At 41.2% G+C, this 24,612-nt stretch overlaps 1 protein-coding gene across 1 annotated transcript; it reads left to right on the plus strand.

Annotated features, from left to right (window-relative positions):
- Positions 1–1,188: 1,188 nt before the first annotated feature.
- On the plus strand, positions 1,189–23,989 carry LOC129835197 (5-hydroxytryptamine receptor 3A-like). Its single transcript, XM_055900649.1, has 10 exons — positions 1,189–1,317; positions 4,079–4,288; positions 4,406–4,450; positions 4,535–4,644; positions 15,470–15,639; positions 17,414–17,571; positions 17,688–17,898; positions 18,059–18,196; positions 18,437–18,537; positions 21,957–23,989. Exons 1-10 carry the CDS (start codon positions 1,189–1,191, stop codon positions 22,176–22,178), a joined length of 1,494 nt encoding a protein of 497 aa, XP_055756624.1. The 3' UTR covers positions 22,179–23,989.
- The last annotated feature ends 623 nt before the right edge of the window (positions 23,990–24,612 follow it).

Here is a 24,612-nt window from a genome sequence, read left to right on the forward strand (position 1 = left end):
AGTCTTGTGCTCCTTCAGGCACTCAGTAAATGGAAAGTGGCAGCTTGAGTAATACAAATTAAAACTTTGTCACACAACCCATTTGTATAGGGGGACTTAATACTTGGACATTTAATTATGTTGTTGATGTTTTATTTTGTCTTTAATTATCCCTATATTTCTGTTATTATGGGGCTATCACTCTGTTATTAGTGCGCCTGCGCAGCAGTCTCGTTGCTGATGAACCTGGCCTGCATGCAATGTGCTAATACAGTTTAGTAAACGTTGCTAAACTGGAACCTTGTCGTTGTGTCATTTTGCGTTAACAGCCCAGACGCTGTATCATGCTTTCCTACACTTAAATTGCCCTTGCATAATGATTGCGTTTGAATCCAAGCTTGTAACTCGGCTATCCTCCCCATAAGGCGATAGTTCTCCTTTCTATTTTGAATACAGCGACTGCAATGACAAGGCATAATGTAATTGAGCTTTTTTGTTCAGAGGTTCTGCAAATCCATGTCCAGATAAAGCGTCCGGGGTGACAAAGTTTAATTTAGAAAGTTCTGTGAGGACAAAACTAAGGTGTTGGTAATCTTGTTAAATACAGAGTTTGATTAAATGGTTAAGAGTAAAAAGCGAAAGTTTGACAGGTAGCCAAGAAGCAACAAACATCAAAGGACAGAGACAACACGGAAGTGAATTGTGTCACCATGTTGTGTTTTCCTAAATCTTGATACTTAAATTTGTATCAAACGTTCAACAGCTCAAGCCAGTGGACGAGCGGCAAAGACTCTAACCCAGCGGGCCACAACCGCACGGAAAAGATAAATAATAAATTTTTTGAATCAGTAAAATACAATAATAATTATACAAAATGATAGGCTATTTGTGCAGTAATTACATTTTCTCACCACTCTAATATCTCTGTCACACCTACAACAGTTTATATATTTTTAACTTGAGTAATGCGGTCTGCGTGAGCTGTGTTGCCCACCAACTTTGTACTAGCCAATCTGTCACTTCAGGGGAGAATAACAACTGTCTTTAAATTGGCAGGTAAAGTGGCTGCATTCAAAGCCAAACTGGAACTGTGGGGTCGGCGAGTGGACAGGGGCATATTTGACATGTTCCAAACATTAGCGGGGATTTTGGGAGAGACTAGGCTGTCTTTCTCCCAGCTGGTGCGCGATCAACCTAGCTTCGCTGTCAATGGAGTTCGAGCGTTACTTCCCAACTGACAAAGACCCACGAAGTGCGAAGGAATGGATCCGCGACCCATTTGTGAATGTCCCAGGTGAATCGTCCATGTCCGTGCAGGAAGAAGATCAACTCCTTGAGGTTTGCAAATCAAATGACGGTGGCCTTAAAAGTATGTTTGAGAACTTCATCTCTGCCGACCTTCTGGATTAAAATCTAGGCTGAATATCCTGAGAGAGCCACAAAAGCACTGAAAACGTCCAGTAGACTGGACACTTTCTTCCGTCACCCCTAGATGGGACCGTGTTGTGCCGAAAAGCTACTCCTTGCCAGAATTCTCCCCCGTCCCCCATCGTGTGAACGCGCATGCACTCAATCATTCATTGATGCGACTTGCTTGCTAGTTGAGATTTCTGATCACGTTTGGCTGCGTTTCATTTTATATGTCGGTTTGATCGCGGGGGAGGCACTAGTAATGTCTGCAGTTTGGCTATTTGTTTCAAGTGTATTAGTCTATAAATAAATCTCTTTGCCACAATTCGTCATCTCTCCCATGTCTTATTCTACTAGTAGTTGTTTGCCTACATTTCACTCCCTCCTGTATGTTTAATATAACACACATACATAAATTATTCATTTCGGTTGCCTATCCTGACGTGAAGTTTGTTCTATAGAAAGTATTTGACTCAAGCCACAAAATTATGGAAATTAGAAGGGTGGGAGGATTTTCGACAAGTCCATTTTCTTGCCTGCTGAAATCCCCCTCCCCCTTCTATCTTGGGACTGCAAGGCCGGCACACTTCAGAATCATTTTGGTAGCTGATGTTGACCAATAGTGTGTGCCACAGACAGCAAAATTAGAGTAAAAAGAAACATACATTTATTTTAGAAAAATGTTGTAATGTTTAAGAAAATAAAGATAATACACAAATATCACACAATAACAAAAACATCACAGATAGTTACATTTGTTAAACAATAAATACAAATTTCGATCTTTGCATAATAAGTTATAAAAAGACAAATAACAAACAAATATTGAAAAGCTGCAACAGCTCGACTGAACATTTAGTCCACTTTTTATGGAAAGTTTTCCAGGTTATTGTCACGTTTGTTATAAGGATCGGACCAAGGCGCAGCGTGGTATGCGTACATTCTTATTTATTTAAAGAATGAACACTGAACAAACTAACAAAATAACAAAACGAAACGTGAAGCTATACAATCGAGCGCTGACAGACAACTACACATAGACAAGATCCCACAAACACCAAAGGGAAATGGCTACCTAAATATGATCCCCAACCAGAGACAACGATAAACAGCTGCCTCTGATTGGGAACCATATCAGGCCAACATAGACATACAAAAACCGAGACCTACAAAAACCCTAGACATACAAAAACTAGCGTAGCCACAGTAGTCACGCCCTGACCTAACCAAAATATAAAGAAAACAGAGATATCTAAGGTCAGGACGTGACAGTGATACTGTCGCCTGGAACTCAAGCCTAACCTAGTCCTGACAGGCAGCGCAGACATAATCCTCCAATGATGGTATGGTTTTCATACCGGACTGGTGGAACCATCGTGGGCAGCGGTCACAACCAATCTGAAATGTATGATGAAAAATGTTAATATATTTAAAACATTAAATACATTTTCTTCAATTACAATTATTTCATTATCAGACAAAGCAGATGATACTACCTCTAGAAATATTACTGCTTATACATTCGTACTGCAAAAAAAAAAAAAATGCAATAAAATGCAAATTTAATTACTTAAAAATCATATAATGTGATTTTCTGGATTTTTGTTTTAGATTCCGTCTCACAGTTGAAGTGTACCTATGATAAAAATTACAGACCTCTACATGCTTTGTAAGTAGGAAAACCTGCAAAAACTGAAGTGTATCAAATACTTGTTCTCCCCACTGTACTTAAACTAAAATGTTAAGAAAAAGCAGCTATTCTAAACTTATCGGCCTAACATATTCCGGTCGTGACCCACCCCCCCCCCTGATGGCCAGTCCGGGGAAAACATTGTTTATTTGAGACCGGTCCTTGGTGCAAAAAAGTTTGGGGACCGCTGCTCTAACCAAAGTCCACATGAATCGGATCCAAAGAGACTATCAGTCCTTACTCTCTGGTGATGTGTGAGGTCATATTTCTCATTTTAGTTGCTGCTTAGAGAGACCAGATCTTACGCTGCAGTGTGAGACTGTTTCTCTGTCATACATATATACATGTGTGCGCGCATGATTAAACAAGTGAATTTAGCCATTCCATTCTGTTGTTTGTATGTGTACAAATGTGTGTGCGTGTACGACAACGATGCAGACAGACACTGGGTGTGTGTGAGTGAACAATCTGGGCACTCCCGTCAATGGATTTCATGTATTGTGTTTTGTATTAAGCAAAATGTCTTAACAGTAACTGCAAACCTTGACTGCGTTTTTCGCAAAGACACAGTCGGTGACACTCAGCATGTAATGGAACGTAACTCACTTGATATTTGGAGTAGAGAGATCATGTTGGTCTCATTAGAAAGCTAACATTCTCTTTCCAGCACTGTATAAACATGTATTTTGGGGTCAATGTGACTGATTATGATAGAGCAAGTCACATACAGTACCAGTCAAGAGTTTGGACACACCTACTCAAAGGTTTTTCTTTATTGTAGAATAATAGTGAAGATATCAAAACTATGAAATAACACATATGGAATCATGTAGTAACCAACAAATCTGACAGAGGTGGCAATTAGGAAATGATTAAAGAAAGTAAAGGAAATTATCATCATCAATTAATTGTTAGCTTTCAATCAAACCTTGATCATGGAGGTTGTACTTATGTTCAATCTTAATACCGGAACATGTAAGTGTGTCTCTTTTCCTATAGGTACAGTCTCACCTGAGAGTGTGTATGAAGTGTGTGTCTGTCCCTCTAGGTACGGTGTCACCTGAGAGGGTGTGTAGTTATCAGGATGTTCTGGACCACCTGAACCTGACCAGAGGAAACGATGTGTTCACCTCCACGCGGCCCGTGCTTGACCACACACACCCAACCATGGTGCACTTGGATGTCTACCTATACGCTATCCTCGCCGTGGTCAGTGTGTGTGTTTGTGTGTGTGGAGGGGGGGGGGGGGGGGGGTAAGTATGTGCGTGTTTAAGAGAGATGGTGGTGTGGTCTGGTGATATTCACATGGTGTGTGTGTGTTTCTAGATTGAGAAGTCCCAGACCTTTGTTCCCTTCATCTGGATACAACTGGTGAGTTATTTTTTTCCACTGTTATGTTCCACTCGTTTTCCACTGATCCATGTACCTGCTTCTCATGACCTCTCCTCCCTCCAGACCTGGAATAATGAGCGGATCTGGTGGGATCCTAGTCAGTTCTGTGGAATATCCAGGGTCTCCATTCCCAAAGAGATGTTGTGGATACCAGACCTCTCAATCTACGAGATGTGAGTAACAAAAGCACTTACGTGCATACTCTCCATTAAAGTGGTCAATACAGTAGGCTATCAACGCATGACCCACCACCCATTTCAGCTGGAGGTAGTTTGCTTCTTTTTTAGGTGAACCATAGTTTTTTATTGGGTCATAAGGGCACTACAATCATAAAAATTGAATCACACTTTTGCCCCCTTTTTCTTCTATTACACACCCTCCCACCCATTTCAAACATAGAGTTGAAGTCGGAAGTTTATGTACACTTAGGTTGGAGTCATTAAAACTCGTTTTTCAACCACCCACAAATTTCTTGTGAACAATCTAAAGTTTTTGCAAGTCAGTTATGACATCTACTTTGTGCATGACAAGTCATTTTTCCAACAATTGTTTACAGACAGATTATTTAACTTGTAATCCACTGTATCACAATTCCAGTGGGTCAGAAGTTTACATACACCAAGTTGACAGTGCCTTTAAACAGCTTGGAAAATTCCAGAAAATGATGTCATCAATTTAGAAGCTTCTGATAGGCTAATTGACATAATTTGAGTCAATTGGAGGTGTACCTGTGGATGTATTTCTAGGCCTACCTTGGAAGATCAACTGCAACTGCACATGGGGGCAAAGAACGTACTTTTGGTGAAACAAAAATAGAACAGTTTGGTCATAATTACCATCATTATGTTTGGAGGAAAAAGGGGGAGGCTTGCAAGCCGAAGAACACCATCCCAACCGTGAAGCACCGGGGTGGCAGCATCATGTTGTGGGGGGTGCTTTGCTGCAGGAGGGACTGGTGCACTTCACAAAATAGATGGCTTCATGAGGATGGAAAATGATGTGGATATATTGAAGCAACATCTCAAGACATCAGCCAGGAAGTTAATGCTTGGTCGCAAATGGGTCTTTCAAATGGACAATGACCCCAAGCATAATTCCAAAGTTGTGGCAAAATGGCAGCAAAATGGCAACAAAGTCAAGCTATTGGAGTGGCCATCACAAAGCACTGACCTCAATCCTATAGAAAATTTGTGGGCAGAACTGAAAAAGCGTGTGCGAGCAAGGAGGCCTACGAACCTGACTCAGTTACACCATATCTGTCGGGAGGAATGGGACAAAATTCACCCAACTTATTGTGGGAAGCTTGTGGAAGGCTACCCGAAACATTTGACCTAAGTTAAACAATTTAAAGGCAATGCTGCCAAATACTTATTGAGTGAATGTAAACTTCTGACCCACTGAGAATGTGAACAAAAAAAAAGAAAAGCTGAAATAAATCACTCTCTACTATTATTCTGACATTTCACATTCTTAAAATAAAGTGGTGAGCCTAACTGCCCTAAAACAGGGAATTTATACTTGGATTAAATGTCAGGAATTGTGAAAAACTGAGTTTAAGGTGTATGTGTCACGCCCTGGCCTTAGTTATCTTTGTTTTCTTTATTATTTTAGTTAGGTCGGGGTGTGACATGGGGGATGTATGTGTTTTGTATTGTCTAGGGTTTTTTGTATGTTTATGGGGCAATGTTTAGTCTAGGTGTATGTATGTCTATAGTTGCCTAGATTGGTTCTCAATTAGAGACAGCTGTCTATCGTTGTCTCTGATTGGGAGCCATATTTAGGCAACCATAGTCATTAGGTAGTTTGTGGGTGATTGTCTATGTGTAAGTTGCCTGTGTCTGCACTTGTCATTATATAGCTTCACGTTTGTTGAGTTTGTAAGTGTTCTTCGTCTTCGTTGATTAAATATGTGTTCATTTCACGCTGCGCCTTGATCCTCCTCTCTTTCACGTAACGACGATCTTGATAGTATGTAAACTTCCGACTTCAACTGTACCCCTGCCCCCCCCCCACAAAACAGTGTTTCATATTCAAAATAAACACACAAAGCAAAGTAATTTGCCAAATACAACACCACCAAGGAAGCATTTTACATCACATCCAACAGTTTAGAGATTTCTAAGGCGGCTACTTTCCATGTTTCCAGAGTGTTAGGAATGGCTTTATTCATACGGGCAGTGCATAACTCCAACATAATTACATCCTGAAATTATGCTAGCCATTTCCTTATGAAGTTCATGTGGTTGCAACCAGCGCTGAACAACAAGTTCTTTGGCAGCAGTCAACCCAGCCAAAATCTTTGCTGTTTCCTATTCAGCATCAAACCTGTATCATCGTTAAGCAACAATGTAATTGGTTCAAGGGGTACAGTTTTATCACTCATGTCAGAGAGAATATACAACACTTTCCTTCAGAACTCATAAATCTGTGGACAATCCCATATCATATGTTTGTATAGGTCACAGTACAGGCTGTGAGCCTCTTTTGCATGGAATCATACAAGTTGTGTCCAGTACGATCTATGACTAAGTGTAAAATGAATTAATTGATGGTTTTGGTTCTTTGATGAGTAAAATATATTCTCTGGCAGTTTGCTTGTTTAAAACATACTTAACTTTGGGAAAACTGGACGTTTTATCTTAAAGTGGGACACATGTTTTACCTTGCTTCAAAGTAGCCTAGCCAAAATCCTACCAGATACATTGAGGGAATTATTTAGTAAATACTTTTTGACCTCCTTTGCCATTGAAACCAGCTTTTCTCACTGTTCTATTGGTTTTAATATCAACATTCCTTCGTTGTCCACAAGCTAAAAGCACAATCCTATAATCAACCCATTCTGTTTGTTGCGTCTTTAGATTTACCCTCTAAGTTTCTAACAGATTTTCATCTGTCACATGAACCGCTCACATCAGGTGCGCTCTTAGAGCAGTGTTCTCACAATTTCCTTTAAGGCAAATGTCTGAAAATGATGTTTTAGCCTACATTGGTATCTTTATTACAATAGTTTGAATGTCCAATAATATAGCCTCTTGGCTGAGACGATAGGCTTGCTGCTGTCGCATGTTTCAATTAAGCTCCGTTCCTTGTAGGCCCACGCATGCATAGTATTACGAATTTAACCAATGGTTTAGTCGGCAGCAAAATGTACCAAAACGTGCTTCCTTAAATGCATCTTGATAGGAAAATTGTGTTTTTACACAATGTAGAAAGCTAACATTCAATAATTTACATTGCAATTTCAATGACAGGTATTTGTAGAAACATTTAAACTTTTTATAATGAACAAATGTATTTACAGGGTTACATATTAATTTCTAGGGCACAACGTGTGCTTCAGAAGTAGCTATAATACTTTGATTTAAAAATATATTTCCGGTGCTTGTAATTTGGTGTGTTCCTAACTTTTATAAGTTGGGAACACCAGTGCTGTTAATTTTAAATAAGGGGGGAAAAACAGAACTGACAACATGGATGGTAAATTACTGAGGTTGGTAGTGGAATACATTGCAACATCTTCAATTAAAGCCTAGACGTTTCAGTGTGCCCTCAGGTCTGTATGAATGGCAAAGGCCATTCTGCTGCCCAAAAATAGCAAAGCACCCTTTAATGGTTCAAACAGGCTTTGATATCATTGATAACATATTTCTGAAAAAAACAAAGGTGTTATGGATTAGCATCCTCTGCCTTATGAATGGACAGTTACCTATCCAATAGAACACAGAAGGTTCTCTTTAATAGAAGCCTGTCTAATGCAAATTCGGTTGAGTGTGGTGTACCGCAGGGCAGCCGGCTTGGACCATTGTTGGTTTCTGTGTTTACTAATGACCTCCCACTGACCTTGAATAAAGCCTGTGTGTGTCCATTTATGCTGATGACTTAACAGTATATACTTTGGCTGCAACAGTAAAATAAAAAACTTACACCCTCAACATAGAATAACTAGGCGTGGGCAAATGCTTTAAGCTCACCTTCGATGGCCACTGGCATGCTGGAGAAGTGTCCTCTTCATGGATGAATCCCACATTCAACTGTACTGGGCAGATGGCAGACAAAGTTTATGGTGTCATGTGGGCGACCGGTTTGCTGATGTCAATGTTGTGAACAGAGTGCCCCATGGTGGTGGTGGGGTTATGGTATGGGCAGGCATAAGCTATGGACAACGAACACAATTTAATTTTATTGATGCCAATTTGAATGCACAGAGATACCGTGACGAGATCCTGAGGCCCATTGTCATGCCTTTCATCCACCGCCACCACCTCATATATACAGTACCAGTCCAAAAAATTTTTTTTACACCATTTTCTATATTGTAGGATAATAGTGAAGACATCAAAACTATGAAATAACACATATGGAAACATGTAGTAACCAAAAACGTGTTAAACAAATAAAAAAATATTTTATATTCTTCAAAGTAGCCACCCCTTTCCTTGATGACAGCTTGGCATTCTCTCAGTCAGCTTCACCTGGAATGCTGTTCCCACATATGTGGAGCACTTGTTGGCTGCTTTTCCCTCACTCTGCGGTCCAACTCATCCCAAACCATCTTAATTGGGTTGAGGTTGGGCGACTGATGTCATCTGATGCAGCACTCCATCACTCTCTTTGGTCAAATAGCCTTTACACAACCTGAAGGTGTGTTTTAGGTCGTTGTCCTGATGAAAAACAAATGATAGTCCCACTAAGCGCAAACCAGATGGGATGGTGAATCGCAGCAGAATGCTGTGGTAGCCATGCTGTTTAACTTCTTATGGCTGCAGGGGCAGTATTGAGTAACTTGGATAAAGGTGCCCATTTCAAACGGCCTCATACTCAATTCTTGCTCGTACAATATGCATATTATTATTACTATTGAATAGAAAACACTCTCTAGTTTCTAAAACCGTTTGAATTATATCTGTGAGTAAAACAGAACTCATTTTGCAGCAAACTTCCTGACAGGAAGTGGAAAATCTGAAATCGATGCTCTGTTCTAGGGCCTGCCTATAAATGGGCTTCATATATACATGCACTTCATACACCTTCCACTAGATGTCAACAGGCAGTGAGAGAAGAAATGGAGTGTATAACATGATCTGAGGTCGAATAAAAGCTCTTGGCATGACGTGACCCCAATTTCCTGTTTCCTGGAACGCGCGAGAAGGGACCTGGTATTGCCTTCTGTAAAGCTGTCGTTATAGACGACTAATACCGCCGGCTTTGATTTTATTTGACAAATGTGACAATATCATCGTAAAGTATGTTTTTTCAATATAGTTTTATTAGATTATTGAAATTTTTTCGGGACGTTAGGCATGTTGCTTTGTCTGCCTTTGTTCAGGAAGGAGAGCTTCGTGCTACTTTGCTAGCTTTCCATGCTAATTGACTGGAGAAGAGGACATTCTAAATCCAAACAACGATTGTTCTGGACAAAGGACCCCTTGTACAACATTCTGATGGAAGATCATCAAACGTAGGACCCATTTTATGATGCTATTTCATATATCTGTTGAACATGTGAACTAGTAGTTTGCGCCCAGATTTTGGGCACTCTCTCGCTATAACTAAGCTGGATGTCGTAATTAAGTTATTTTTAGAATTCTAACACGGCGATTGCATTAATAACCTGTCTGGCTCTGGCGTTCCGCCAGCGGAACTCCTCCCACATTCCACTGAAAAGGCAGAGCGCGAAATTCAAAAGATATTTTTTAGAAATATTTAACTTTCACACATTAACAAGTCCAATACAGCAAATGAAAGATACACATCTTGTGAATCCAGTCAACATGTCCGATTTTTAAAATGTTTTACAGCGAAAACACCACATATATTTATGTTAGGTCACCACCAAATACAAAAAAGGACAGACATTTTTCACAGCACAGGTAGCATGCACAAAGCCAACCTAACTAACCAAGATCCAACCTAACTAACCAACAAACAACTTCATCAGATGACAGTCTTATAACATGTTATTCAATAAATCTATGTTTTGTTCGAAAAATGTGCATATTTCAGGTATAAATCGTAGTTTACATTGCAGCTACAATCAGAAATTGCACCGAAAGCAGACAGAATAATTACAGACACAAACGTCAAATACCTAAATACTCATCATAAAACATCTGAAAAATTGATGGTGTACAGCAAATTAAAGACAAACATCTTGTGAATCCAGCCAATATTTCCGATTTTTTAAGCGTTTTACAGCGAAAACACAATATAGCATTATATTAGCTTACTACAATAGCCTACCACACTACCGCATTCATTCATCAAGGCATGTTAGCGATAGCAATAGGCACGTTAGCGATAGCGAATAAACCAGCAAGATATATAATTTTGACTAACCTTGATAAGCTTCATCAGATGACAGTCCTGTAACATCAGGTTATACATACACTTATGTTTTGTTCAAAAATGTGCATATATAGAGCTGAAATCAGTGGTTATACATTGTGCTAACGTTGTGCTAACGTAGCATCTTTTTCCCACAACGTCCGGATATTTTTCTGACACATATTCTGACTAAATAGCTATTCATAAACATAACTAAAAAATACATGTTGTATAGGAAATTATAGATACACTAGTTCTTAATGCAATCGCCGTGTTAGAATTCTAAAAATAACTTCATTACGACATACAGCTTAGGTATAGCGAGAGAGTACCCAAAAGATGGGCGCAAACGACTAGTTCACATGTACGACAGCTATAGGAAATAACATCATAGAATGGGTCCTACTTTTGCTGATCTTCTATCAGAATGTTGTACAAGGGGTCCTTCGTCGGGAACAACCGTTGTTTGGTTTTAGAACGGCCTTTTTCCCTCTCGATTTAGCAAGCACACTTGCCAAGTGGCACGAATCTCTCCATCGTCAACAAACGGAAGAGAACGGAACACGGCAAAAATCCCGAAAAAATGTCAATAATCTGATTAAACTACATTGAAAAAACATACTTTACGATGATATTGTCACATGTATCAAATAAAATCAAAGCCGGAGATATTAGTCGTCCATAACGTCCGCTTATCAGAAGGCAAATCCAGGTCCCTCCTCGCGCTCTCCAGAAAACAGGAAACTGGTGACATGTCATGCCAAGAGCTATGATTCGAGTCCAGATCAAGTTACACTCAATTTCTTCTCTCACTGCTTGTCGACATCTAGTGGAAGACGTATGAAGTGCATCTAAACTAATAAATATCAAGGACTTTAATAGGCAGCCCCTAGAACAGTGCATCGATTTCAGATCTTCCACTTCCTGTCAGGAAGTTTGCTGCAAAAGGAGTTCTGTTTTACTCACAGATATAATTCAAACAGTTTTAGAAACTAGAGAGTGTTTTCTATCCAATAGTAATAATAATATGCATATTGTACAAGCAAGAATTGAGTACGAGGCCGTTTAAATAGGGCACGATTTCCCCCCAAAGTGAAAACAGTGCCCTCTGTCCTCAACAGGTTAAGAACTAGTGTATCTATCATTTCCTATACAACATGTATTTTTTAGTAACGTTTATGAATAGTTATTTGGTCAGAATAGTTGTGTCATAAAAATATCAGCACATTCTGGGAAAAAGATGCTACGTTAGCGCAATGTATAACCACTGATTTCAGCTCTAAATATGCACATTCTCGAACAAAACATAAGTGTATGTATAACCTGATGTTATAGGACTGTCATCTGATGAAGCTTATCAAGGTTAGTCAAAAATGTATATATCTTTTGCTGGTTTGTTACGATCGCTAACTTTTGCTGCTGGTAAATGGCTTGTGTTTCTGGCTATTGTGGTAAGCTAATATAATGCTATATTGTGTTTTCGCTGTAAAACACTTAAGAAATCGGAAATATTGGCTGGAATCACAAGATGCCTGTCTTTCATTTGCTGTACACCATGTATTTTTCAGAAATGTTTTATGATGAGTATTTAGGTATTTCACGTTGGTGTCTGTAATTACTCTGGCTGCTTCGGTGCTATTTCTGACGGTAGCTGTGATGGTAGCTGTAATGTAAAACTGATTTATAGCTCAAATATGCACGTTTTTCGAACAAAACATAGATTTATTGAATAACATGTTATAAGACTGTCATCTGATGAAGTTGTTTCTTGGTTAGTTTGGTTGGTTCTTGGTTAGTTAGGTTGGTTTTGTGCATGCTACCTGTGCTGTGAAAAATGTCTGTCCTTTTTTGTATTTGGTGGTGAGCTAACATAAATATACGTGGTGTTTTCGCTGTAAAACATTTAAAAAAAAATCGGACATGTTGGCTGGATTCACAAGATGTGTACCTTTCATATGCCGTATTGGACTTGTTAATGTGTGAAAGTTAAATATTTCTAAAAAATACACTGCTCAAAAAAATGAAGGGAACACTTAAACAACACAATGTAACTCCAAGTCAATCACACTTCTGTGAAATCAAACGGTCCACTTAGGAAGCAACACTGATTGACAATAAATTTCACATGCTGTTGTGCAAATGGAATAGACAAAAGGTGGAAATTATAGGCAATTAGTAAGACACCCCCAAAAAAGGAATGGTTCTGCAGGTGGTGACCACACTCCACTTCTCAGTTCCTATGCTTCCTGGCTAATGTTTTGGTCACTTTTGAATGCTGGCGGGGCTTTCACTCTAGTGGTAGCATGAGACGGAGTCTACAACCCACACAAGTGGCTCAGGTAGTGCAGTTCATCCAGGATGGCACATCAATGCGAGCTGTGGCAAAAAGGTTTGTTGCGTCTGTCAGCGTTGTGTCCAGAGCATGGAGGCGCTACCAGGAGACAGGCCAGTACATCAGGAGACGTGGAGGAGGCCGTAGGAGGGCAACAACCCAGCAGCAGGACCGCTACCTCCGCCTTTGTGCAAGGAGGTGCACTGCCAGAGCCCTGCAAAATGACCTCCAGCAGGCCAGCCTGTAGAAGTGTCAAACGTAATTTAAACGCTTAACTTCTTGTTAAACCAACTGCGTTGTCAGATTTAGAAAAGGCTTTACGGCGAAAGCATACCATGCGATTATCTGAGGACAGCGCCCCACACCAATACTTTTTCAACCAGCACAGGCGTCACAAAATCACAAATAGCGATTAAATAAATCACTTACCTTTAAATATCTTCCTCTATTTGCAATCCCAAGGGTCCCAGCTACACAATGACTGGTCGTTTTATTCAATAAAGTCCTTCTTTGGCGCCAACTAAACATACTTTTTTGGATATAATGATCTCAGTAATCTACTCGTTCAACATGCATACAAACGAATCCAAAAAGTTACCAGTAAAGTTCATTCAAAACAATGTTTCTAATTAATCCTCAGGTACTCTAATATCTAAATAAACAATAATATTTAAGACGGAGAATAGTATGTTCAATAGGGAAGATAAATAACATAGAGCGCACACCTCATTTACGCGCCAACAAGGCTACTTTTCTAATGAGACACCTTGTAGTTCTTCCAATTACTTGCTCATTTTTCAAAAAACAAGCCTGAAGCCTTTTCTAAAGACTGTTGACATCTAGTGGAAGCCATAGGAACTGCAATTTGGGTCCTATCTATTTGTATTTCCCGTAGGCTAGCACTGAAATGGCCTGTGACCTAAAAAAAAAAAAAAGATTCCGGATGGATTTTCCTCGGGTTCCTCGGATTTTCCTCGGGCCATATCAGTTCATTACTTTAACTTCTCTGGTATGGCGGGACGCTTGCGTCCCAACAGCCTGGGACAATGTAGAGCGCCAGATTCAAAAAAATTATATAAAATCAAACTTTATTAAATCACACATATAAGATACCAAATTAAAGCTACACTCGTTGTGAATCCAGCCAACATGTCAGATTTCAAAAAGGGTTTTCGGCGAAAGCATAAGATGCTATTATCTGATGATAGCAAAATGTCAACAAGAGAGTGTAGCCTATTTCAACCATGCCGGCGCTACTCAAAACGCAGATATAAAATATAAAACATGCATTACCTTTGACGAAATTCTTTTGTTGGCACTCCAATATGTCCCATAAACATCACAAATGGTCCTTTTGTTCGATTAATTCCGTCCATATATATCCAGATTGTCCATTTATTTGGCGCCGTTGTACCAGTAAAAAACAGCGTCCAATTTGCGCAAAGTCACGACAAAATATCTAAAAAATTACCTCTAAACTTTGCCAAAACATTTCAAAGTATTTTTGTAATAAAACCTAAGGTATTTGTAAACGTTAATAATCGATCAAATTGAAGACGGGTCAATCTGTTTTCAATACAGGAGATCAACAAACTCACGCTACTTTTCAAGTCTTGCGCAACTATCAAACAAAAACACAAGACGTTACTCTACCTCCTGGTGTTTTTCTTTCTCATTGTTCAAATGAATAACCTTAACCTTTTTCCATACACTGGCGACATCCAGTGGAAGCAGTAGGAACTGCGACAATAGTGATTAGAATTCTGGCCTGCCCATAATAACTCATTGAACAGACAGTGACTTAAAAAAAAAGGTTAGTCCTCAGGGTTTTGATAGTTCTGTTATACTTACAGATATGATTCAAACAGTTTTAGAAACTTCAGAGTGTTTTCTATCCAGATCTACTAATAATAATAATAATATGCATATCTTATATTCTGGGGATGAGTAGAACGAAGTTGAAATTGGGCACGCTATTTTACCCTAAGTGAAAACTCTGCACCCTATCCTAAAGAAGAACTGTTAACAGTTTTAGAAACTTCCGAGTGTTGTCTATCCAATGCTACCAAGTATATGCATATCCTAGCTTCTGGGCCTGAGTAACAGGCAGTTTACTTTGGGCACGTCAGTCATCCGAAATTCCGAACAAAAACCAGTCTCCAAAACAGGTTAACAATTTTGTGGTTACTACATGATTCCATGTGTGTTATTTCATAGTTGGGATGTCTTCACTATTATTCTACAATGTAGAAAATTGTAAAAATAAAGAAAAACGCTTTAATGAGTAGGTCTGTCCAAACTTTTGACTGGTACTGTATGTGTGTGTGTGTTTGTTGTCTCAGGACAGAGAAGGATGATGGCCCTCACAGCCCATACCTGTATGTGTCCCATGATGGGATCGTCTTAATAGAGGAAGACATGAAGGTGGTCAGCACCTGTAAGATGGACGTCCACAAGTTTCCATTTGACACACAGAGGTGTAACATCACATTCAGCTCCGCCATACACATCGGTGAGTGTTAGGTTTGAATTTTTTACTGGTATTTTAAATGTTCCATCCCGAGAATAAATCCCTTTTCTCCCGGGTAACCAAGTATTTCCCGCCAAAACCGGAAGTGACATTCAAAAGCATTATAAAGCATATAAATAGGCCTGTCTGGATTTGATTCGAGCTTTGATCAGGCATTCAAACCTGATGCTACCTGTGCCATACATTAAATACATTTTATGAGCCCTTGCTCTTCTATCAAACTACCCGTGAGTTCTATTGTCTGCTGTACTTAACTTTCAGTAAACAAGAGCTTGCGTCCCTCTTCGAATAGTCTATTGGTATAAGAAATGTTAAAAGAATCATGTCCAGCAAACTAAGCTAGATTTGCTATTCCTGCGACTTCAAGAGCTAAGGAGCATTTTTTAAGAAAAGAGGCTAGCGGAGTACAGGTGCGTGCATATTGCGCAAGAAACAGAGGCTATTTAGTTAAAAGATTATTATACATAACCCATTATTAATTAGCTAAATAAGGATAATACTGCATTGAATGTATTACCTGAAAGGTAGGCTAGGACACCTATATATAAATATAGGGCTATACTGTATATCATTCTAGAACAGGATTATCTATTTTGGATGCAATTTGAATGGAGTTGATGGAGAGAGAGTGTGTGCTCGTGCGTGGACTGATTTAAGCAATGATATTCCAGTGACAGTGTCACACCATAGAGAGCCTTGTTATTCTCTATTTTGGTTAGGGTGGGGGTGTTCCTATCTAGGTTATTATTTCTATGTTGGCCTGGTATGGTTCCCAATCAGAAGCAGCTGTTTATCATTGTCTCTGATTGGGGATCATATTTAGGCAGCCATTTCCCCACTGGTTTTTGTGGGATCTTGTTTTCGTGTTGATGCCTGTGAACGTCACGTTTCGGTGCTCTTTATTGTGAGTTTCATTTTATAAACATGTGGAACCCAGATCACGCTGCACGTTGGTTGGAGTATGCTTCCAACGAGCGTGACAGACAGGCTGTTTTAAAACTCTGCAGCTGCAATTAAAATATATATACAATATATATTTGCAAAAATAAAAATAAGGTAACCCCCGAAAGCCAGATTAAGATGGGTAAATTAGACACACATTGTCTTCATATTACTGTAGCGTAGGCTATGCTATAGCAAATGCAGGCCTACCTGTCAATGAAAAAAAGTTATGAGATAATAGGTCTATATAAAATCAAATCACATTTTATTTGTCACATGTGCTGAATACAACAGGTGTAGACCTTACAGTGAAGTGCTTACTTACAAGCCCTTAACAATGCAGTTCAAGAAATAGAGTGAAGAAAATATTTACTTAATAAACTTAAGTAAAAAATAACAATAACAAGGTTGTATACAGGGAGTACCGGTACCAAGTCAACGTGCGGGGGTTGAGGTAATTTGTGCGGGGGTTGAGGTAATTTGTACATGTAGGTAGGGGTAAAGTGACTATGCATAGATAATAAACAGCGAGTAGCAGCATTGTAACAACAAAGGGGGGGGGGGGGGGGGGGGGGTCAATGCATTGTGAACTGCGCTCCATACTGAGATTGGATGCCTGTCCTCAACCCTAGTGTGTGTGTGTAAGGTGTAGGGGGGCTTTAGGGGAAAGGGAGACGGGGGGTGTATATCCTAAACAAACTGAGGTTTAGTGCAATTGGCGTGCAACTACTGCATCTGCTCTCTGTGCATGCACAACACACATTTGAGTGGCTCGTCTATTCCCATCTTCCTCTCACTCCTCTCCTTCCCTCAGTGACAGATATACAGCTCATTCCTTTCTCTAACTCGTCCCGGGTCACCCAGGCTTCTCGTGAAGTCATGCAGACGCAGGGAGAGTGGGAGTTCCTGGACATGACTGTCTCCAGGGGCAAACTAATCTTAGATCGCGAGTGGGACCAGATCTCATACACTGTACGTCTCACGCACACACACACACTCCATATATATAGCTGGATCTATGACCAAGCCCGACATTACTATGCCACATTTGATATCATCCTTCTTCCTGGCTCATCTCTTTTTCTTAGATCACCATGGCGAGGAGGCCCCTCCTCCACGTCATCAATTTCCTGCTTCCCATCCTGTTCTTCCTGTGTCTGGACCTGGCCTCCTTCCTGATCTCAGACCAGCGGGGGGAGAAACTGGGCTTTAAGGTCACTGTGCTGCTGGCCATCTCTGTTTTGCTGCTCATCCTCAATGACATACTGCCCTCCATGTCAAACAGGACCCCTCTCATAGGTTGCACAAACGCACAAAAATCTATATATATATATGTATATACAGTATGCATAGTCGCGCACACACACACAAAGAGTATTGGTGTCTAACGGATGTGTCACCTCCAACAATGTGGCTTGTGTAGTGATCTTCTATTGTCTGTGTGTGTTCTCCCTCACAGCGACCTACTGTATAGTGATCTTTGCCTTCATGTTGCTAAGCCTGTTGGAGACCATCTTAGTGACTCACCTGATGGAGAGAGACTCTGTACACCAAGAGACAGGTATAGACCACGCCCCCGCATATGACTGTGACCCAGGTACGCCACTGACACAAGTGCCTCACTTTGTACTGTCGTTTGTGTGCAGGGTAGTTTCCTATAGAGGGGGAAATAGAACTGGTCATGAGTAAAATCATCATGACTGCATCACCAAATGACACCCTATTCCCCATATATTGCACTACTTTTGACAAAAGCCTAGTAGTGCACCACGAATAGGGTGCCATTTGGGACACAGACAAGACATGATCAGCTGATAAGGTCAGTGACAGAGCTGCTGATTGGTTTCAGGGGAGGAGAGGAGGCGTGGTTGCTGTGCCTGTATCTGTGATGTGTCTGGAAGAAAAGCTCCACGTGAACCATTGCCTGTTGCAGAAGAGGTTAGATTGCCTACTTTATTTTGGTTGCTTCTCAAATGGCAGCCGATGTGGTGCATTGCTTTTGAGCAGGACCTATAGGGAAGAGGGTGCCATTTGGGATGCAAACATCTATAGCAATGTTCTTTAATATTGGTCCTGGGTATCAACAGCGTGCAAAATCTTTTGCTGTAGCCAAGCAGTTACAGATTACCAACTACACTGAACAAAAATGCAAATGCAATATGCAACAATTTCTAAGATTTTACTGAGTTAGTTCATATAAAGAAATCAGTCAATTTAAATAAATTCATTAGGTCCTAATCTATGGATTTCACATGACTGGGAATAGACATGCATCTGTTGGTCCCAGATACCTTTAAAAAAAAAGGTAGGGGCGTGGATCAGAAAACCAGTCAGTATCTGGTGTGACCACCATTTGCCTCATACAGTGCAACACATCTCCTTCGCATACAGTTGATCAGGCTGTTGATTGTGGCCTGTAGAATGTTGTCCCACTCCTCTTCAATGGCTGTGCGAAGTCGCTGGATATTGGCGGGAACTCGAACAAGTTGTTGTACACGTTGATCCAGAGCATCCCAAACATACTCAATGGGTGACATATTTGGTGAGTATGCAGGCCATGGAAGAACTGGGACATTTTCAGCTTCCAGGAAATGTGTATAGATAGATCCTTGTGACATGGGGCCGTGTATTATCGTGATGTCGGTCAATGAATGACATGACTATGGGCCTCAGGATCTCGTCACGGTATCTCTATGCATTCAAATTGCCATCGATAAAATGCATTTGTGTTCGTTGCCCGCACCATGGCCCACTCTATTTACAACGTTGACATCAGCAAACCACTCGCCCACACAACATACACTCAGCTATATCTGCCCGGTACAGTTGATACCGGGATTAATCTGCGAAGAGCACACTTCTCCAGCGTGACAGTGGCCATTGCAGGTGAGCATGTGCCCACTGATGTCAGTTACGACGCTGAACTGCAATCCGGTCAAGACCCTGGTGAGGACGACGAGCTTCCCTGAGACGGTTTCTGACAGTTTGTGCAGAAATTATTCGGTTGTGCAAACACACAGTTTCATCAGCTGTCCTGCTGGCTGGTCTCAGATGATCCTGCAGGTGAAGAAGTCGGATGTGAAGGTCCTGGGCTGGCGTGGTTGCATGTGGTCTGCGGTTGTGAGGACGGTTGGACGTATTGCCAAATTCTCAAATTATGTTGGAGGCGGTTTATGGTAGAGAAATTAACATTAAATTCTCTGGCAACAAGTTTAGTGGACATTCCTGCAGTCAGCATGCCAATTGCACTTTCCCTCAAAACTTTATACATCTGTGGCATTGTGTTGTGTGACAAAATTGCACATCTTAGAGTGGCCTTTTATTGTCCCCAGCACAAGGTGCAGTGGTGTAATAAACATGCTGTTTAATCAGCTTCTTGATATGCCACACCTGGCAGGTGTACACCTGTCACCTTCTCCGCTATGCAATCTGGTTTCAGAGCTGGTCATGGGTGCACCTCAGCCACGCTCAAGGTCATAAACGATATCTTAACCGCCATCGATAGGAAACAATACTGTGCAGCCGTATTCATTGACCTGGCCAAGGCTTTTGACTCTGTCAATCACCACATCCTCATCGGCAGACTCGACAGCCTTGGTTTCTCTAATGATTGCCTCGCCTGGTTCACCAACTACTTCTCTGATCGAGTTCAGTGTGTCAAATCGGAGGGTCTCTTGTCCGGGCCTCTGGCAGTCTCTATGGGGGTGCCACAGGGTTCAATTCTTGGACCGACTCTCTTCTCTGTATACATCAATGATGTCGCTCTTGCTGCTGGTGATTCTCTGATCCATCTCTACGCAGACGACACTATTCTGTATACTTCTGGCCCTTCTATTGACACTGTGTTAACAACCCTCCAGGCGAGCTTCAATGCCATACAACTCTCCTTCCGTGGCCTCCATTTGCTCTTAAATACAAGTAAAACTAAATGCATGCTCTTCAACCGATCGCTGCCTGCACCTGCCCGCCTGTCCAACATCACTACTCTGGACGGCTCTGACTTAGAATATGTGGACAACTACAAATACCTAGGTGTCTGGTTAGACTGTAAACACTCCTTCCAGACTCACATCAAACATCTCCAATCCAAAGTTAAATCTAGAATTGGCTTCCTATTCCGCAACAAAGCATCCTTCACTCATGCTGCCAAACATACCCTTGTAAAACTGACCATCCTACCAATCCTCGACTTCGGTGATGTCATTTACAAAATAGCCTCCAAAACCCTACTCAATAAATTGAATGCAGTCTATCACAGTGCCATCCGTTTTGTCACCAAAGCCCCATATACTACCCACCACTGCGACCTGTACACTCTCGTTGGCTGGCCCTCGCTTCATACTCGTCGCCAAACCCACTGGCTCCAGGTCATCTACAAGACCCTGCTAGGTAAAGTCCCCCCTTATCTCAGCTCGCTGGTCACCATAGCAGCACCTACCTGTAGCACGCGCTCCAGCAGGTATATCTCTCTGGTCACCCCCAAAACCAATTCTTCCTTTGGCCGCCTCTCCTTCCAGTTCTCTGCTGCCAATGACTGGAACGAACTACAAAAATCTCTGAAACTGGAAACTGGAAACACTTATCTCCCTCACTAGCTTTAAGCACCAGCTGTCAGAGCAGCTCATAGATTACTGCACCTGTACCCAGCCCATCTATAATTTAGCCCAAACAACTACCTCTTTACCTACTGTATTTATTTATTTATTTATTTTGCTCCTTTGCACCCCATTATTTCTATCTCTACTTTTTTCTATCTACTGTTTCTACTTTTTTTCTTTTTTTAACTTGCTATATTGTATTTACTTCGCCACCATGGCCTTTTTATATTTTTATTTATTTATATATATATTTTGTTTGCCTTCACCTCCCTTATCTCACCTCACTTGCTCATATTGTATATAGACTTATTTTTCACTGTATTATTGACTGTATGTTTGTTTTACTCCATGTGTAACTATGTGTTGTTGTATGTGTCGAACTGCTTTGCTTTATCTTGGCCAGGTCGCAATTGTAAATGAGAACGTGTTCTCAATTTGCCTACCTAGTTAAATAAAGGTGAAATAAATAAAATAAAAAGGTGGATGGATTATTTTGGCAAAGGAGAAATGTTCACTAACAGGGATGTAAAATAATTTGTGCACAACATTTTAGAGAAATATAATCTTTGTGCATAATGGAACATTTCTGGGATCTTTTATTTCAGATTATGAAACATGAGGCCAACACTTTACATGTTGCGTATATATTTTTGTTCAGTATACTTCAGCAAAACATTTTTTTACACGTGTAGAGTTCATTTTTCTCAAATGTTATTGATCTCACAGTACTAATAATAATCTCATGTTGATCATCTCCAGGTCATCTGTAGCGAGCAAGGAGAGTCTCACCTGCTGCTGTTGATTCTGGGGGACCTACGGGCGGTTGAGCGGACATTAGCGCTGTTCGCCAGTGGCAGAAGGGAGGGGAAACCTGGCTATTGGACCAGAGTGGCACGGCGCCTCAACGCCGCCTTCTTCACCATCTACCTCATCTCTGTCATGCTCTTCATAAGCCTTATGTGTAAGGAGTGGTTAAATTAGACATAGAATTAAATTGCCAATTGCATATCCAAATCTAGACATCAGAGCATGTTTGTGAACTTTGTTTACGTCCCATTTTCTCTGTTCTATTTCATTACGTGCAGTGCCAGTGTCGATGGGTGTTTTGAAAGGCATGTGCATTTTTTTAACTCATGTGCATAAAATATATACATTTATTAATATTTTGCATATTCAAACACTATGGAGAGTACTTATGTTATCCAACCGTGTGCTTTTCATTTCATACACTGCTCAAAAAAATAAAGGGAACACTTAAACAACACAATGTAACTCCAAGTCAATCACACTTCTGTGAAATCAAACTGTCCATTAGGAAGCAACACTGATTGACAATACATTTCACATGCTGTTGTGCAAATGGAATAGACAAAAGGTGGAAATTTTAGGCAATTAGCAAGACACCCCCAATAAAGGAGTGGTTCTGCAGGTGGTGACCACAGACCACTTCTCAGTTCCTATGCTTCCTGGCTGATGTTTTGGTCACTTTTGAATGCTGGCGGTGCTCTCACTCTAGTGGTAGCATGAGACGGAGTCTACAACCCACACAAGTGGCTCAGGTAGTGCAGCTCATCCAGGATGGCACATCAATGCGAGCTGTGGCAAGAAGGTTTGCTGTGTCTGCCAGCGTAGTGTCCAGAGCATGGAGGCGCTACCAGGAGACAGGCCAGTACATCAAGAGACGTGGAGGAGGCCGTAGGAGGGCAACAACCCAGCAGCAGGACCGCTACCTCCGCCTTTGTGCAAGGAGGAGCAGGAGGAGCACTGCCAGAGCCCTGCAAAATGACCTCCAGCAGGCCACAAATGTGCATGTGTCTGCTCAAACGGTCAGAAACAGACTCCACGAGGGCCCGACGTCCACAGGTGGGGGTTGTGCTTACAGCCCAACACCGTGCAGGACGTTTGGCATTTGCCAGAGAACACCAAGATTGGCAAATTCGCCACTGGCGCCCTGTGCTCTTCACAGATGAAAGCAGGTGCACACTGAGCACATGTGACAGACGTGCCAGAGTCTGGAGACGCCGTGGAGAACGTTCTGCTGCCTGCAACATCCTCCAGCATGACCAGTTTGGCGGTGGGTCAGTCATGGTGTAGGGTGGCATTTCTTTGGGGGGCCGCACAGCCCTCCATGTGCTCGCCAGAGGTAGCCTGACTGCCATTAGGTACCGAGATGAGATCCTCAGACCCCTTAAGAGACCATATGCTGGTGCGGTTGGCCCTGGGTTCCTCCTAATGCAAGACAATGCTAGACCTCATGTGGCTGGAGTGTGTCAGCAGTTCCTGCAAGAGGAAGGCATTGATGCTATGGACTGGCCCACCCGTTCCCCAGACCTGAATCCAATTGAGCACATCTGGGACATCATGTCTCGCTCCATCCACCAACGCCATGTTGCACCACAGACTGTCCAGGAGTTGGCGGATGCTTTAGTCCAGGTCTGGGAGGAGATCCCTCAGGAGACCATCCGCCACCTCATCAGGAGCATGCCCAGGTGTTGTAGGGAGGTCATACAGGCACGTGGAGGCCACACACACTACTAAGCCTCATTTTGACTTGTTTTAAGGACATTACATCAAAGTTGGATCAGCCTGTAGTGTGGTTTTCCACTTTAATTTTGAGTGTGACTCCAAATCCAGACCTCCATGGGTTGATAAATTTGATTTCCATTTATCATTTTTGTGTGATTTTGTTGTCAGCACATTCAACTATGTAAAGAAAAAAGTATTTAAATAAGAATATTTCATTCATTCAGATCTAGGATGTGTTATTTTAGTGTTCCCTTTATTTTTTTTGAGCAGTGTATATCATGTTAATGAAACTAAATCATTTTATTGTAGACTACGCTTTACACCAAATAAAGAAAGAACTGAAAGACCTTCCAGTGTGTGTGTGTGTGCGCGCACGCAGTGAGATAGATGGAGAAGCAACTGGCAAGACTAAGCTGTAGGTGGCAATATGCTCTGAAATGTTGCATCATTGTCCCAACACCACCTGGACAGCTCGAGTTCAATCAATGACGTAGGTTTTCTTTGTAACCACTGCAGCCTCACAAATTAGAGATTTGTCAGTGATTTAATTGAAATATAGGACTATTTTGCCAACTCTTTAAAGTAGAGAATATTGTAGTATTTATTCGTAGGAAAAAAGGGTTGGAGACGCCTGCGATTTCTCAGTGAAACAGATGGGTAGTTTGATGCCCATGGAAGCATTACTTTGTTACGCTGTATCAACTGTAATACATTAGAAGAAAAGTGTAACTTTTTAGCCCGGTTAGTTATAGCTACATAGTGGTGTCACAATCATTGACAGTAATAGAATAACACTGACTAAACTGGCCACGTTGCATTTGTCAAAGAGCGTCTGCGTTGCCCAATGCTAATAAATAACTTATATTTGAGATGCACGACAGGCTGCAAG

This window comes from Salvelinus fontinalis, chromosome 3, assembly GCF_029448725.1.
Source record: "Salvelinus fontinalis isolate EN_2023a chromosome 3, ASM2944872v1, whole genome shotgun sequence".
Classification (NCBI taxonomy): Eukaryota; Metazoa; Chordata; class Actinopteri; order Salmoniformes; family Salmonidae; genus Salvelinus; species Salvelinus fontinalis.